General features: G+C 37.7%; 1 protein-coding gene across 3 annotated transcripts in view; it reads right to left on the bottom strand.

The window, feature by feature from the left end:
* The window catches only part of cacna1ha (calcium channel, voltage-dependent, T type, alpha 1H subunit a), a 132,863-nt gene that overhangs the window by 26,152 nt on the left and 88,791 nt on the right, over positions 1-17,920 (bottom strand). For all 3 annotated transcript variants that reach the window (XM_028042143.1, XM_028042141.1, XM_028042142.1), the window contains exons 13-26: positions 15,679-15,830; positions 15,389-15,574; positions 13,790-13,907; positions 12,239-12,394; positions 11,522-11,609; positions 11,122-11,405; positions 9,530-9,901; positions 4,899-5,002; positions 3,030-3,153; positions 2,208-2,276; positions 1,895-2,079; positions 1,609-1,735; positions 770-895; positions 432-521 (exon numbers count right to left, since the gene is read on the bottom strand). In XM_028042143.1, coding sequence (XP_027897944.1) covers positions 432-521; positions 770-895; positions 1,609-1,735; positions 1,895-2,079; positions 2,208-2,276; positions 3,030-3,153; positions 4,899-5,002; positions 9,530-9,901; positions 11,122-11,405; positions 11,522-11,609; positions 12,239-12,394; positions 13,790-13,907; positions 15,389-15,574; positions 15,679-15,830 — 2,181 coding nt within the window. The remainder of the gene's footprint in view (positions 1-431; positions 522-769; positions 896-1,608; positions 1,736-1,894; positions 2,080-2,207; positions 2,277-3,029; positions 3,154-4,898; positions 5,003-9,529; positions 9,902-11,121; positions 11,406-11,521; positions 11,610-12,238; positions 12,395-13,789; positions 13,908-15,388; positions 15,575-15,678; positions 15,831-17,920) is intronic.

Genomic DNA, 17,920 nt, shown 5'->3' with positions numbered 1-17,920 from the left:
CTTAATTGTTTTTGTTGAGGTGTTGCATATTTCAGCAATTACTCCCTCTGGCTTTGGATGCCATGCAGCTGAAAAGATATTTGCTCTTACTTTTTTAAAAACTTTCAGACAGTTGTTATGATGCATAACCATAGCAACCAGGTATTATTTTTTTCAACACAAAGCAGCTGATTAGCATTTCAAAATCTCAAATAATTCTAACGACTTTCTAAACATACATCCAGACAGAAATTTGAAGAGGAGTGGTAAAAGAAAATGAGTTGGATTAGCGCTCACCAACAACAGACCATTTCCCATTGGGATAAATATTACTTTTACCTGTGTATTATATACAAAGTTACAAAAAATTGCTTATTTCTTGTCAGACGGCTGTGACTCAAATGAGGTTGAAGCAGGTCATTCAGTTCTGCAGACAGAATGCAAATACTTGCCTGTTGATTCACTCCGACTGCATCTAGTCCATCATACATGATGTTGACCCAACCATCCTTACACGACAGCACAAACAGAGACATCAAAGCCTGGAGACAGAAAGGTAGTTGTACTTTAACAGACTTGCATTACCTTTACTTTGATGGTGCGCTTTAATGTGACTGAGAAATGCAGATTATGTCAAAAGGAAGAAGTCATATAGTGTTGTACAACAAGAGACATTTGTAGAAGAAGAAAAAACTCTGTTAGAAATAGTGTACAATTAAAAAAAATTTATTCTGGCTTTTAATATTGTGCAAGCTTCATATAATCACAGATTCATTTGATCCATCCACACCTGAATCAAGTTGTCAAAATTGTACTTCCTTCGTATCCACTTGTAGTTGGCGAGTTCACAGTCGGACCTGTTTGTGACGTTTTTTGTGTCTAGACCCTCACAGTGGTAAAATTTCCCTTTGAACAGCTAGGAAAAAACAAACAAAAAAAAAAACAGGAAAAGAAAAATGAAAACAAGGCATCTTCAGGGCTATTTGACTTTCATTAAGCTGTGACCTCAGGTGTGTTCAGCAAATAGTGGCAATAATAAAAGTATGTTTCAAAGAGTGCATTGTTCCAGCAGAATTTCAGTGCTTGTGAAACAAATGGCCTAAAGGTCATGCTCTTTTTCCGTTTTTTTAACACTTACTCTAGTTCTGCATTTTCTTCCACTCACACCTTTGAAGAAGAAAAACACCAATATCTTTTTTTTTTTTTTTTTTGGATATTCTAGATGCTTTTCAATTCCCCATTGCTATGGTCACATATGCACTGCTGAGCATTGACATTTACACAACAATAGGTAAAATAGCACAGGAAAGAGGCAGAGAAAGAGAAGCATCGCAAGTGTGGCTTGAGAAATTGATGTAGTGCACAAGTGTCAAACTCCAGTCCTCGAGGGCCGCTGTCCTGCAGGTTTTAGATGTGCCACCGGTACAAAAACGCTGGAATGAAATGGCTTAATTACTTCCTCCTTGTGTAGATCAGTTCTCCAGAGTCTTGCTAATGACCTAATTATTCTCTTCAGGTGTGGAGCAGCAGAGGCACATCTAAAAGTTGGACACTGGCCCTTGAGGACTGGAGTTTGACACCCCTGATGTAGCGCAAGCTTGTGCGTCTGAGTAGTGGGACGGTAATCACCTGGACCCCCAAGATTCCAAACACAATGAAGAAGGCGCAGCAGATCAATACAATGTTCCCAATAGGTCTTAGAGAGGTGATGAGTGTCTCCACGACCAGCTTCAGTCCTGGGGCGCGACTGATCACCCTGGAACACACAGTCATACACTCAGATATGGACAAATCAAATAGGCTTACAGCAGTTCCTGTAAATTAATATCGAAGTGATAGAAATAGGCAATGTTGGTATTTTAACAAGATCTTGAACACTTTTCACATTCTACACACAAATAAACACCCCATGTACCTCAGAGGGCGAAGGGTGCGTAGAAGACGAAGGACTCTGAGAATCCCCAGGATCCTGTTGGTGCCAGTATAGGCCAGAGAAACTAGAATGTCCACCAGAGACACAAAGACCAACACCCCATCCAAAACGTTCCAACTGGACTGAAGGTAGGTTTGATTTCCAAAGCAGAAACCAAGAGCAACAACCTGAGGGAACAGTTAAAGCAGCAGGAAGTTACCACAGCACAATTTAAGCCCTCTGGGGTTTTTTTCCCTCCTGCTGTCTGAGGCTAAAAAAGTGTCAAACACATATAAGTGAAGATACTGTTGTTTACCTTGATGGCCATCTCTGCTAGGAAGATCACAGTGAAAATATAGTTGGACACACTTAGAAATACTCGCTCCTAAATAGAAAAAAACAACATTAAAAAAAGTAACAAGACAGTGCTTAAACAAAGTATAGCTAAGTTAATCCCATTAACCAAAACAAGATGCTTCTAATGATGACACATTCTGCTCTAAAAGCAGCAGGAGTTCCCTTTATATGTGTCAGCTTGTAAAAAGCTTGCACATTTAGATGACGTGCGATGTTTATAAGAGTAAGGCTTCCTTTTGCAAAGGCAGTCACTTTCTCTCTTTCAGAGGGTATGAAATGTTACAAATTACCTAAAACCGCTAATTTAATCCAAGGGTTTTCTGAAAAGTTTATTAATAATAATAATAATAATAAGTTCTCTACTGACACATGCCATGCCTTTTTTTATATAATCAGTTTTTTTGTTGTTTTTTTTCACTGAAATAACAGCTACTGTGACACCTTGATTTGTATATGAAGGATAGATGCAGAGTAGGAATTTTTTCAACTTTTGCTTTATTTTTTTAACTTGGTAGTGACATGCAAAGATGGACCTGAAAGAAAAGTTTTCTTGAGTAACTTCACCTCTGCTCACAGATTTGTCAGTTGGTAAATAAAACCTGAATTTGAAATCAAAACAACTTTTTTTTTTCCTTTTCATTAGTATATCTCAACATTAATGTCTTAAAGTATGAGAAAAGTGAGACAAATAGAAAGTGTGTGAAATTCATGGTCTGAAAAAGACAAGTGGACTGTGTGTGGACAAAAGTGATTATGTAAGCCATGTTTGTCCATGACTCACCGGGCTGTGAGGAAGTATGTCAGGCCTCTCCAGAGCGATAGTGATGCAGTTGAGGAAGATGAAAACCAGAACCACATGGTCGAACAATTTGTGAGTGATCACAGCTTGGCACCACACACGGACTCTAAACAGACACAGAGAGTCATATATAAAAATACCTACTGTAGCTCTGAGCTATGAACCAAACATTTAGAAGAATGACAACAGGAAACTTCGCCTAAGCTGAACAAAAATTTGAAATTGCGGAAAAGGCGGAACGATACGGAAGAGGATTAGGGCCACCGAAAAAAAAAAGATCAAAATCTCAGACTTTAATTCTGAGATTAAAGTCAGAAAGTCAGAATTCTGACTTTAAACTCAGAATTCTGACTATAATCTCAGAATTCTGACTATAATCTCAGAATTCTTTTTTTTTTCCGGTGGCCCTAATCCTCTTCTGTAGAATGACAAAGCCAACAACTATCTGAGAAAATACAGATTCATTCATTTGTGTAAAAACTCAAAATTAACAGAGACATTGGGTAGTGACTGGGATCAGACAATCATCATCTTGATCAACCTTGAAAAATAATCAGTTGCTCTGAAGCTGAAAAATGAAATGTTTTCTCTAATCATTTTACTAAAAGCTACCTCATCGACAATAACATCTTTTTCAGATATTTATTGTGAACAAGTTCCAGTGTCAGGAGTTTACTATTGAGTTAAGAGAAGCACAAAAATTTAATTGTCAACCTTGTTTTTTTATTCAAGCTGAGACTAGTTTGCCTTTTTTAAGCCTTTGGTTCTTTTAGCAGATAACAGAAAGGCTAAAAGGTCAAAAGCAAAGTTTGCAACTTTGTCTTCTAACTGTGAAGGTAGATGTAGATGACAATCTTTGAAGAACAAATATAGACTGCTGTTTCTGTAATGCCACTTTAAGTATGCTAATCAGAAATATTATATTTCTAGGTTTAGAGGCATCTTGAAATTTAAAATTACTTTCTGTCAAATGTTAACTCTATTCATAAAATAAACAACTCCTCATGACAGTAAAGGTAGAAATATTTTCAGTGTTTTTCAACTTCTTTTTTCTAAAACAGTTCTTAAAAATGAATCAGAAATTACTTAAGTTGGTATCTGCAGGTCAAAGATTTATAAAAATTAATTATTGGAGATTGGCCACAAAAGCTCTGACTGGTGCTTTGCTGATTGAGGTGGTCTTGGGATTTAAAAAATCAGAACTTTACTGCTAATAAATTTTCCATTGTGGCATTTGCAGTTTAAACTCCTAACATGGCACACATTTTCTACACCGGTACGAAGCGGAGAATAGCGCTGCAGCTATTGGTCCAAGTTGTCACAACACTTGTGGTAATGGCTTAGCTCAGCTTAAAGCAACATCTTTCTTTTTATGGTAGCACCGTTCCAACCCAAATGTTTTCAACAAGTGATGACAGCAGGCAAGTATTTTTGTTGTGGAAACAGTTATGTGCAGACGCTATAGCAGAGACCGATACTCTTATTTTATAAAGTGGGTCTTATTGTTCTGCTATTGTTGCTACATAAAGGTCGGAATAACAGGTATGGACAAATGCTTAGAACATCACAATACATGATTTTAGTACAACAAATGATTGTATGTGGAAATAATTAAATGATGTACATATAAAATGTAAGCTACAATCAAGGCTCATCAACATTATCATTCCATTAGATCACAAAACTGGAACATGCCTCCATGAATTAAACAATTATATTTTAATTATTGATACTTGAAAATAAGTTAGGCTTGAAAAATTAAACAAATGTTATTTAGAAATCATGCAGTGGAAGAATGATGTGTGTGTGTGTGTGTAGGTGTGTGTGTGTGTGTGTGTGTGTAGGTCTTACGGGCTCTCCGGTGCAAACAAATAGAGCGTCCAGCTCTCGTGTTCCTTACACCAGCGGGGCTTCATGTTGTGGAGCTCCCTCCTGACCCAGCAGGAGAAAGGACTCTGCAGCAATAAGAGGACATATAGAAATGTAATTGTCAGCAAACCACCAGCATCTTCTTTGTTATTCACTCTTGAATGCTATAAACCACAGCTACATTCCCTATTAAACTGCAGTTCGAATGGGGATAGCAAATTGTAAAATTTTTACTACTACCACATTCGTTCTGTTTACGGCCCACTGTTAAATTTTTATCTAATTCAGAAGGCAGCAAGCAAACTGTTTATTAAACAAGCTTCTTTAGCAGCACAATGATTGAGCTCCAACAAAGGTTTTTATTGATCGATCTCCATTTTAGAGTATTGCGTGACAGTCTGATTGTTTTGTCAACATAACTTGAACTAAAAAGGAATCTGAAATTACAAATAAACAATCAGAGGCATTCTGCGTCTTGCAGTGGAAGACTTCTATCCAATCACATTCTGCATTTTTGTCTGAAGTTACAATAAATCAGCACAAACAGATCAAACATTTGTTTTCTTCTGTGAATTTGTCTTGCATTTCTAAAACAAAGAATACATAGATTATGCTGTCATTTGTGATGTTTTGATTTAAAACTGTGGTGATACAGCTGAATGTGTTTTCTGGTAATTTGTGGATTCTGGATGGATTTTCTAAAATGTAAACAATTTAAAATAAAATCTCTGCATGTGGTCGAGCCTTCACTTTGACCTGACCTGGACACACCATAGACAAGAGATTGAATTGTTGTACATAACTACATAACGGTGTGTCAGAAAAACTTGACTTTCGACTTGATCGACTGGCCCAGGTTTGACTGTTCTGAAAAGTTCTCCTTGTTTGCACCAAATGTTCATCTAACATTTGCGCAAGGTTCTTGAAATACTTTGGTTTTCCTCAGTCCACTGCGATTAATCTCTTACCACGATTCAGAGAGTCATTCCAACTATCTAGTCTCAGCATAATACAAAAATCAAGCAGAACTTTTTTTCTTATGTGATGTTCAATGACTTTTCTTTGATTGGTTAGACTTTTAATGTGGCAATTTTAATGTAGATTAGCAGAAATGTAATTCCAGTTCTGTTTCCCTGGGACTTTTGATGGGTTTTTTCCCCACAGGCACTGTTGCAGTGGAGGAAGCAACAGCATTGTTCATCCTTGGAGCAAAGCAGACTTTAAGTGATGCTTTAAAGTCTGCTCCTTTTTTCCCTCTCTTTCTCTTGTAACTGTTACAAGAGAAACATCTGGTGAATTGATGGTTCTGAAAACTTGAAAACCTCCATTGCAATAAATACAGATTTTAGAATCAGGATTAGGTCAAAACAAGCTCTCATCAAACCCGAGTGTCCAATAAGTCAGATGAGGAGGAAGCTGGACAGACTGAAATGGTATAAGGCAGTAGGTACCGCCTCGGATGACTGCAGTTGTGGGATGCATCAAAGATGGTCTAGAGACTGAGTACAGAGAGCTAATTGACCACTCTGTGGCATAGTGTGGGAACAATCATCTCATCTTGTATATGAACAAAACAAATGAGATAATTGTAGATTTCATGAGAAACAGGAATGAGTCAAACAGTATTTATTATGGAAAAGAAGTAGAGGTGATGAAAGAGTAGAAATACATCGGTGTTCGTGTGAACAACAAGCTGGACTGTAGACTCTATAGTGAAGCAGTATACAAGAACATGTATAACAACATTTATTCTGCCTTTCAGAATATTAAGGTATACTGAAAAAGCTGCTCAATCATTTAAAAGTATATTTAAAAGTATTTCCAACTAAATATGTTTCTTGACAGTCAGTGTTAGGGGTTTGTGCTTGGTTTAAATGTCATGGTTTTATTCATTTATATATATATATATATATATATATATATATAAAAATTCAAAATTCCCTTCTCACCCACCGCGGGTGGTTCTTATCCTCTGAGCTCGGGTCCTCTACCAGAGGCCTGGGAGCTTGAGGGTTCTGCGCAGTATCTTGGCTGTGCCAAGGACTGCACATTTCTGGACTGAGATGTCTGATGTTGTTATATATATATATATATATATATATATATATATATAAAACAGTATATTAGTAGCAAACAGACAACAACAATGGGTAATATAAATAATTATTGATTACATTAGAGATTGGTACTTAACTTTTGATTATTTTGGGATTGATCCTTAAATTTTGACAACTCTACATACATTTCCTAAACAGATTAATGTGTTACTCTTACTTTAACACTAGAATGGTTGGATTTAGTCCTTTCTGACGTATACCTATTTCGGCTTAGATAGTCCAACTGGCCTGAAGGATTTTATCTAGCAGGTGCTTTTGTTCAGTAAATAGGGCCATTACCTTATAAGTACCCTGGTAATGGCCTCAACGCATCTCACAGTTGCACAATTGTTCCTTAATTAACAGTGTTTAAGTTGTCTACATCGCCAAAAACATATTTGAAGGTATACATTTTTAAAACTGTGAATTGTATGAATCCAGACTCATGCAATTCAATAAGGACTTTGGGTTAAGCACAACACTCAAAACAAAATGTCTTTTGTTCAAATGCTGTCTGGAATGCTGGGTGCTGTGATACGGAGTAGAGTTGCCCCAGCAAAGACAACATCAAAAAACCCATTTAAGAAACAATTCATGTCTTAAGCTTGTTGCGGAGTGCTGCTGATGTTAGCTGGTCCACATTTACGTCTTTAGGGGAACAATAAACATGTGTCTCCTTGCATAATAAGGTGGAGATAATTGGACCATAACAGGTGGACTTTCAACTCAGCAAGTGCAGAAGCACAGAACAGAACTCATTAAAGTTTGCAGTAAAACAAACAGAAGAAAGCTTAGGTCCACAGCTTCTGTGCTTTAGGATTCTAATTAAAAACAGCCCAGAGTCAAGCCTCTCAGACTCTGCTTTTTGGGCACACAGGCACTTATGTGAGCATGTGTACATCTGAGAGTGTCTTCTGTTTTTGTGTGTGCGCGTGTTCTAGTGAGCGTGCAGATACAAAAAAAGGACCTGCCGCTTAGATGTTCTTGGAGCTGAGATCTGAAGTCTCTGACACTGACGCTCGCAGAGAACATCCTGCTCACATCTCATTTAGAGCATCTTTTGCACAGATTAACACAATCCACACACAACCACACCCATACATCTGTATGCTGCCTGTAATAAGCTGCATTCAGTGCGTACCCATGGGGAGAGGCCTTTTGTTTCGCTGGATTTCATAGCATTATAAACTCAATTTGGAGCCAATAGAAAAAAACTTGAGCAATGTCACAACACAGGTCACATGAAACCACCAAGGGAGTAAACAGAGCCTCAACACACGAGCAGACCTGCACAAATGTTTTCAACAGCTTTCAACCCAGTGAGAAAACAATTATCGCCCAAGTCAATCAATTAAAGCATGACAATTAGCATCCCTCTAGACATTGCATCATGAACACGCACGCACGCACACATTGCAGAGCAAATCAAAAGAGATCGAGAGAAAAGGGTTGGAAGGCAAAAGAAAACTGGAGAAGTGTGGGTGTGGAAAAAGAAAAACAAGTCATCTGAACCGCTATAGATCTTACACTCAGAAAATTGCAGCCTGTGATGAAGAACAGCCTATAGCATTATATACTGATACTACACACCAGGACAAAATGGAGAGGGATGTTCATGAAATATTGGTTTTTAGGTATAATTTATAGGCTTGTAAAAACTGCTAATCTTGTTCCTACTTTTTTTTTACCACAGTCTTTCAGAATTATTATTATTATTATTTGGGGTTACAGATTGATGCAGATACGCCATAAAGTCCCAATCCATTATATAATATTCATTTAGAGTTTAAATGGGCCACTCTAGCTCTCCAATTGTTTCCTTTATACTCAAGACTACAGGGCAGTTTCTTGAAATACATTTATGCACCCATTTGTCATATAACCACCTCAATATAAATGTGCTAGAGATGTGTGATAGTACAAGAAGTGCATAATTGTGAAATGTAGGTAAATGGTTCATTATTTTTAAAAGCTGCTACAAATAAAGAAAAAAATATATTATGGTTTGACAAAATTAGAAACAATTTCACAAGGTATGGAAACTTTTAAAAGGCTTCATATGTTTGGAATCCCCAAATGAACAATGATGAACGGCCAAATTGTAGACAAGCCCCAGCTGTCACACCAGCAGTCTCATCACATGTGACTGTAGAATACTTTGGTACACAGAAGAGTCACTTAATTACTACTTAAATCTTCTGGATGACAAACAAACCTAAACTATCCCCCACTCCACCATCAGGAACTGTTGAATTAGATTCTCTGAAAACTTGACAATGCCAAACCTTTTCACTAGTGTTAGGTTTGTGTTCAGGTTGAGAGACAACATCAATCTCCTTTTGTTTTAAAAAGAAAATCACATTTGGAAATGCGCACTTAACAGCAAACAAGTAAATAAAGGGTTAGCATTATACACCAAAACGGCCCAGAGGCAAGACCTTTGAAAACTGCTCAAATCTTACTGCTGATTTCCAAATATATACATTATTTTATGAGCAGGGAGTCATGATAACTTACATCTTCATCTAAGTCATCATCTGATGTGAAGTCAACTTTGGGGTCCGAGTTTCCATTTGGGTCATATGTGACGGTCCTCCCATTGCAGTCGCCATACTCTGCTATAATGGTAGGGCAGAGAGAAGATGCCTGCAGCGGTTCCAAGGATTCCAGCTTTACTCTGCTGTTTACCCCAGCTTCCTCTTGTTGTTCTTGGCACTCTTCCTCCTCACCGCCTTCTCCAGACAGTAAACTTTCCCTCTCTCCGCTGGTGTCTCGCCTTTTGAGGCTCGGTGCTCTCCCTAGACTGTTCCAGCTGGAGCGGCGACTTCCCCATGAGCTGATGGAACCACGGAGAGGGAGAGGTGAGCGCCGTCCAGGGCTTGAGAGAGTCTGCAGGGGGAGAAAGGGCTAGGTATTTAGATTTCTTATAAAAAAGCATAAATTTTTCAGTATTTTCTAAAATAAGATGCTTGACAATAGAGTCACAATCAAAATGTGCATACTGTTCTGAAAACATTACAAGTAGAGTTGTTGTAACTGTTTTAGGTAAAATTTCTTCTTTTTGTGCTTGATTGGATCACAAATACTTAAAAAGTTTAATTGAATATGTTTTCATTACCCACTGAGACAATAATATTATTGTCAAGGCCTTCTAAGTGTACAGTGGTCAAATCGGTGAATTTCTATCTGAGCTGTGATTTAACCTCAAAACACAATTAAGAGTTTTCCCCAAAAGTATCAAGCACCAGAAGTGTTAGGCCCCCCTGTTGTCACAAGTGGTCTTTCAGCTGTGTAGGAAAGCTAATAATAAAAAATCTAGCTTTGCAATAGCAAGAAAAAAGCAGAAAGAGCCATTGTTCCTCGTAGTTTTAGACTGCATTAGATGATTTTAAAGTCTGTGAGCAAGTCTTGTGTTGACACACCGGACTCACTAGATTTTGATTGTTGTGTTCCAATTTCAAACTAATTATTTTGTTCTTTTGAAGCTTGTTTAAATTAAGCTTGGAAATATTGCTCAGATTAGAAGCCTAATGACCATGACACCCTGCAGTTCAATATTTATCAGTTAAAAAAGAAATTATAGGTTCAGACCTTTACTGCAAAATTGTACAAAACTCAAATATTAATCTTCTGAAAGCTTAAAATATGTTTTCAATGAACTGCAGTGACTCCAGAAGAAAAGTTATTCAAGAGTAGCACAAGTCTTCTTTTTTAAAGTAAAAACTAACATGTGCAGAAACAATAGTGGGAACTTAAATGATGGGAATTCAGTGTCTCTTATATGCTATGGGGACCAATTTGCCGACATAGTTGACATAGTTCGTCTCCACTCTTTCATGGTTGATGCCCTGTGCAGTTGCCAGGTCTCAGTTTTAGTTACCCATCAGGGATATTTAGGGCTAGAAAACATCTAACCACCTCTATAAAAGCAGTGAATGGTGGAACATTTTGAGAGATCTTGCATGTTGGCTAAATACCCAATTAAAATGTTAACTTTTCTTTTCGTTGTGAACCTTTGTGTTACTTTACGCAACATTATTTAGTACACTTCATCAATAAAAATTATTTTATATTCCCATAACAACAGTGAAAGTGTTGAAATTACTTACTAAAGAATGCTGGTCATAGGCTGCTGGGTCCATGGATGCTGAGCTTCCACGCTGAGACTCCGCACGGACACTCCCTGTCTCTGAAACACCCAGTCCAGCTTCTCCATGTTGAGTTATCCCTTCTCTGTACATGAGCTCCTCCTCTAAGATGGACTCAGGCCCTAGGGAGCTCTTCGGCGTTGGCATGGGCGTGGCAGCTGTGTGCATTATTATGGGAGGAGCCATAGTGCCACGAGGGTCAATGTGACCATTGGCTGTCATCATCAGAGAGTACATCTTAAGCTCTATGGATCAGAAATAAAGATTACTAGATTATTAGACGAATACTTATTTCAAATCAATCAACTTCAAGAAAATAAAGTGCCTGATGATTAGAATGTTTTGGATATTTTTAATCTACCTGTGTCTCTGAGTTGTTCAACTTTGTCGTCCTCATCAAAATTATCAGATTTCTTTTCATCGTCTGACTCTGATCGATTGGCATCTCCCTATAAGACACAATTATGTACATAAAAAATTAATCCATGTATGAGTTGCTGACTCGATTTTGTGATTTTCACTATAGTAGATTGTAGAAAAAGCCAGAAAAGTCTATTGTCTTTTGACAGGAGCAACAGTTAGTTTTATGGTCTGTTTATCTTTCCAGTGTAAGAAACAGGGCCAAATCAGATTACCATTGTAGAAATCTACAAATAAATAAAAAATACAAAAATAGCCACAAAATATGTAACAATGCTTTTTTGGATTAACTCTGACACCACAACAAAGAAAAACAACAAACCCCAGTCATGACAGAATGGACAAGCACCAGAAAAATGATAACTTATCCATCAGTTGCACCCTGAACATAATTTATGTTATTGTAGTCCATGTGTGGAGAAGGTGTCTTCTTCTAACAATAGACTAGATTATACAGTGAGGGTTATGCTATATCATCCCACTCCAGAACTTAATTTCCTGCATTTCAATTGGTGTGTGTGTGGGTGGGGGGGGGGGGGGGGGGGTCGCGAGAAGTAGGGGCTAACTTATGGCGCTAATTTGTGCATTTTAGACAGTGATCAGTGAAATACAGTTCAGCCCATCAACACAGTCAGAAAACCAATACAGCCATTCTCACCTCAGCCTGGAAGCCTTCGACCAAGATGGCGACCAATAAATTGAAGAGCACATAATTGCCAAACGTCATGAGAGCAACAAAGTAGAGAGCCGCCCATGGAGAGGTAGAAGCCATGCCGTTGTACAGCACCACGTTCCAGTCCTCCTGGGTAAGGATCTGGAATGTGGATTAAAAAAAGGAAAGAAAAAAAAAACACAGACAGAGATTTAGGCATGAAGATGGAGGGGAAGTGGAGGAGAAGAGATGGATGACAGCAGAAATAAAATAGGACAGAAGGACTGGGAGGTTTAGAAGACGTGTAATTAAAAGGCAAGGACTAGTGAGTTGAAGAAAAAGCAGCACAAGCCGATATGTTAAACAGTACATAAATCGATTATATGCTTTATAAAGCCCAGTAATGAGCTACTTACATTGGAACAATAATTCAATTTAAGAAACCTATTGGACTGTAAGTCGCGACAATTGGAAGCAGCAGGATGTAAATGTCTGCCTTTCTGTGCCTGTAGTTGGATAAACATGACTGACGGAAGAGTTCAAATCTGCACACAGCATTCATGTAGGCTGGCTCTGCCTACTCATTTACCACTCTGGGCAAAAGGCAGAGTCCCTCTGTGCAGCTTCTGTGAACTACGATATGCAGCTCTGCACAGATCCGTGTTTTTTTTATTCGTTTTCTTTTTCTGCTCGCACACCTTGATAACTATAGTAAAAGTGGACAAAGTATGAAGCGAGTGGAACTTTCTCAAACGACAGTTGGCAGTGGATAAAATGCCTCTTCAGCACCAAAGAGAGTCCACTGCAATGTGCGTTCCACCCTTCTGCTAACGCATCCCGTGCGGAAACAGAAAAATGGATTTGGAGCAATTGAACAATGTCTCCACGGGGAGGTGGAGCAAAAAATAGAAATCGTGGTGAGGGATAGATGCTGCATGCAATTAGATACAGTTTTTGCATTTCAAAGCAGACTTGGGGCAATTTCACATACATATATAGACCCTTTGGAGTTGTATTGACATGTGGTTTGACCTGGGATGCCTAAGTCAAACAAAGGATAGACACGATTTTTCTACAGTGTTTGCACAGTAAACAATGTTTACTGTGCAAACACTGTACTATTTTATTTAGCTATTTCCATTTTTTGAGATTAGGAATAACTTATTTTTAATAGGGATCGAGATAGCTAGCAAATTGGGTAACGCATGAGTAAAGATAGACATGTAAATACCCTATAAAAGACATTTTTCCACTAACTGACAATAAATCAGACTAAAGGTTTCTTGATTAGATCAGATCCAAAATTATTTCTATTTACCAATAAAATGATAAAAATAACTTTTCATTAAATGATACAAACCAATAAGCTACAAACACTTAATTACAAATTGGGAAAGTCTGGGTGTTATTTCACACGAATGGGGAACAAAAATAAAATATCTTGTGAAGATCCTGGCTGAAGCTGGTATCATTATCCACAATGTTATGTTAAGAATGAAAATCAGGAAAAAAGGCCTAAAACAGAGGCATAAACACAAGGGAAATAGAAAAACTCACCTGGAATACAGTGACAATGGCCCAGAGAAGCGAGTCAAAGTTTTTGCGATCAGGAATGGTGTCTCCGTTCTCCATTCTTTGACTGAATTTACATCCGAACAGATGCATGCCAAGTATACTGCAGAAACACAAGCAATGCATTAAAGACTCTCTGAATGCACACAAACAGACAATGTTGATGGCACCGCTAAAATAAAGGAATCTAATAAAAATAAATGAATCTTTTTTTGAGTAATCTCACACTAATACATTTTGGAACAATTGTTAATACCCTTTGAGTTCCCTTTAAAATAAAGTCACTTAAATCAACTGAGCAGAAGTTTTTAGAAACTTCCCATTTATAATCTACAACCTTCAGTTTCCTCATGGCATAAAAATGATGTGACACAGAAACCTCTTGCTCTTAGCCACATGTCACTAGTCTGGATAAGGATCCGTGTTCATCTTGTCCAAACAGAATGAGTTGGATTCTTAAAAACCCTTTAAACCTCACTTGGTTAGAGAACTGAAGCAAAAGATGGCATGTTGAGGGTCACTATAACTCCCTAAACCAGCCATCCCACTTACTGACTGGTTGTTATGGATGGATTCCAGACAAAAATTTTATTTGTTCTCCTACCATCGCAAGCGTAAGACTTTAACATAAATAATGTTGTCGCCGTCAGACTCTGACATACTGTGCATACTCTGAGCTGATTCAGCACATCAAGTCTGTAGACATGATGTCTGTAGACATGTGGTTGAGATTTCATAGCTTTTTAGCAATTTTCAAGGCATTCTGAATGCTCTTCAGTCATTCTTCTCAAAATGATCATACTTGAGCTACCTTCAGTTTTACAATTACAATCTTAGGCATTATTGTTTGCAAGCATATTAATTGTGTATTAGTAGATAATAGTTCACAAGCATGCTAATGGCTGCTTAAACTCTGTTTTATTTACCACAGATGTTCAAAACTTGGATCTGGGAATGATATTGAACCAAACTTAAAGTACTCATTCAAAACTTGAAAGCCAGTAGAATTTCCTAATTGAGATGTTCAGGGACCATGCTACCTGGCAGTAACAACACACATTCCAACAATCTTTCAATATGTTCCTCAAAGGACTTCTATGCACCGTTTTGTGAATCGTCTAGGATCTTGAAGTGATTTTTGTGACATGCCACAGTAAATTGAAAAAAAAAAAAGTCAAGTTGTCCAACTGTGTCATTAAGTCTGTCTGAAAAAGCTGGTCGATAGTTGATTGTTATTTATTATAATAAATTTGAGAACCAGTTATCTGAAAAGTGCAATGTGCAACTGTGTGCTATAACAGTGTGAAATGGTAGAGGATTTTTTTTTCTCACACACCTTCTGGCTAAAGGTGTGTGAAATAAAATATAACAGGTACCAATAACTGTGCCCGCTGTGATTTTGTTTAAATAAGAAAATTTGCATGTCTCAATTTGTTTTTGTATAAACCGTCATAAATTTGTATTTCATACTTTCTGTGTGAAATTATGCTAGCAAACTTGTCCATATCTCAATGTGTTAACAGGATGAAAGCAACGTCATCAATTCATGGACAAACAAGCAGGAGATGCAGCAGATTTCTGCACCTGAAAGTGAAGATGAAAAGCATCAGCAGCATGCAGAAGGTGGCCACATTGTCCATGGTCTTCATCAGCACCACTAGCTGCCTCCTCAGGGCAGGTAGAAACCGTACGAGCTTCAGGACTCGCAGCAGGCGAAATGTCCGCAGGACCGACAACCCTCCATCCGCTTGACCTATTATCTCCCACACACTGAGAAACATAAACAAAAAAACAACTCGTCTCTAAAATGAACAGTAAATACCTTTAGAAATCTGTAAAATCAGGATTAGAAAAGAATTAAGAAGTAATATTACCTTATGATGACGATGATGCTGTCAAAGATGTTGTAAGGGTTTCTGATGTATCCAAACAACCCAAAAGCCAGCAGCATGAAGCCCATCTCCAGCACAAACATGCTGGTGAAAACAATGTTGCTAATCTCCAACACATGAGTCAATTCATCGGGCTGGAGAGAGAGAGAAAAAGAGAGAGACTAAACGTAAAAGCAGAGTAACAGGTATGCCACAATACTGTAGAGGGGTGACAAACAGCTTGAGTTCATTTAAATATTGACTTCAGTTATCTATGGAGCACAGATGTTCACAAGTCTTTTTTCTAAGTCTAAGTTAAGTCTCAAGTTTTCAAGTTTTGTGAAAATACACTAAATACATCAAAACACAAAGTTCAGATGTTGGACTTGGACATTTTTTAAATATATTAAATGTTTACAGTACATTGTCCTTTTCATTGTATATTTGGAAATATATTCAGGACAGGAAGGTTCATTTGACATACACTGGACATATGAAAAATGTAAGCACGTTCAACACTGCAAGCAGTAAAAACAGTTCATACTGTACAAATATATTTTTAAGAACCAACTTCTGCTGAAATTTCAGTTGCATCATTTTGATCTTTTCCTTCTTATATTTTGCTGCCAATTTTTCAGCTGGACAGTATCATCAGCTCTTGGCAACGAGTTTTATGCAGTCCCAGAGATTTACATGTAATGAATAATAATGATCCCCATATGACTGAATCTTTCTTAATCATAAATTCTTAAACTCTGCTTTCTGCCTCAAAGTGGGTGAAGCCCCGAAGCCTGAGATCCAAAAAGAAATCATCTCATGTCACGCAAGGGAGACTCATTAAAAGATATTGCATTTCTTTTCATGCGGGGATCAACAAACCACAGTCCTTGCGCTGACCATGCCGAGTCCAGACCAGTGGCATAGAAAAGGAGATGGAAAATGTTTAAGACTAAAGCGGAAGGGATTCATTTACAAAAATCCTATTATGACAGATCAGAATTACCCATAGTCCCATAGGTAATTCTGTTCCTTTATCACCCTAAAAATATATATGCAATATGATTAACTGGTTTTACATTTGAATTCTTCATAAGCTGTGTGGAAACGTGCAGCATTATAAATTGTGTGCTGCAGAGCAGGCATCATTGATGGCGAATGACAACACAAATCAAACTGGTTTCAGAAATGGGAATATGACACAGTAGCATAACCATAATTTTAGGGTCAGGACAGAAGGGGACATTTCCCCTCACTTTTACATCAATTTTGATGCCCTGCAGATTGTACCACTCAAAAACAGTGATAGGCCATATTTAATGGATACAGGTCAAACACAAGTTCCAAGCAGAGAATGAACACTCAAGGGGAAGCCTGTTTCACTTTAAACCGCTGGTAGGTTCTTCGATTGGCTCTGAAGTTTCTTGCTAATGTGTCTTTAGTCGCCCTTGGAGTCACTCCATCTTGTTTGCAAAAGGCACCTAAATGTATCTGTCGAGGAGTCGGGTGGGTGGCCTGGCCAGAAAGTTAACATGTTGGCCGTTTCTTTGAATGGATCAGACAGATTTTAATGTCAGAGCTTTCATATAAAGTAACATTTGAATCCGTGTCTGTATTTCACTTATTATTAGTGGTAATACTTTTATTCATGTTCATGTTATATAATTGTTTTATCCTTGAAAAGTGTCTCAGTTTTATTAAAAGTCCAGATAAATAAAATGTGTTGGTATTGGTAATATTATTATTGTTATGAACTGTAGAACCTCAGCAACACAACCTCAGTTTAATGCCAAAGAAATGTGTTTTCTTCATTTTTTTCTTCATTTTTTTTTTACTTGTGTGATAAATTACACATAAATGACTGTACTAACCGAATCTATGAGGACTGCTGGTTTTCTTGGTAGTAAAATACAAAAACCCAGTCCAAATAGCAGTTTGAGTAGGCTAATGTATATTCATCTTTAAATGGCACTGTACAGTCCATTCAGTGACAGCACTATGGTTCACAAAGTAGGTCAAATCAATGCAAACCAGCTGTGAGCTGAAGATAATGACACAACAATGCTTGAGTTGTTTCGCTGATTTTCTATGATCCAAAACTATTTGGGCAAAATTAATTTCTATCCCCTGACCTGGTAAAAAAAAACAAAAAACAGCACTGCACAAAAAGCAGTACTGGACTAGTACTGCTGTCAGAAAAGCAGGCTTTTTTGTGATCATGCTATTATTTTAACACTAGCATCATTTC

Source organism: Xiphophorus couchianus, chromosome 16 (assembly GCF_001444195.1).
Source record: "Xiphophorus couchianus chromosome 16, X_couchianus-1.0, whole genome shotgun sequence".
NCBI lineage: Eukaryota > Metazoa > Chordata > Actinopteri > Cyprinodontiformes > Poeciliidae > Xiphophorus > Xiphophorus couchianus.
This window is presented reverse-complemented; position numbering and strand designations above follow the sequence as displayed.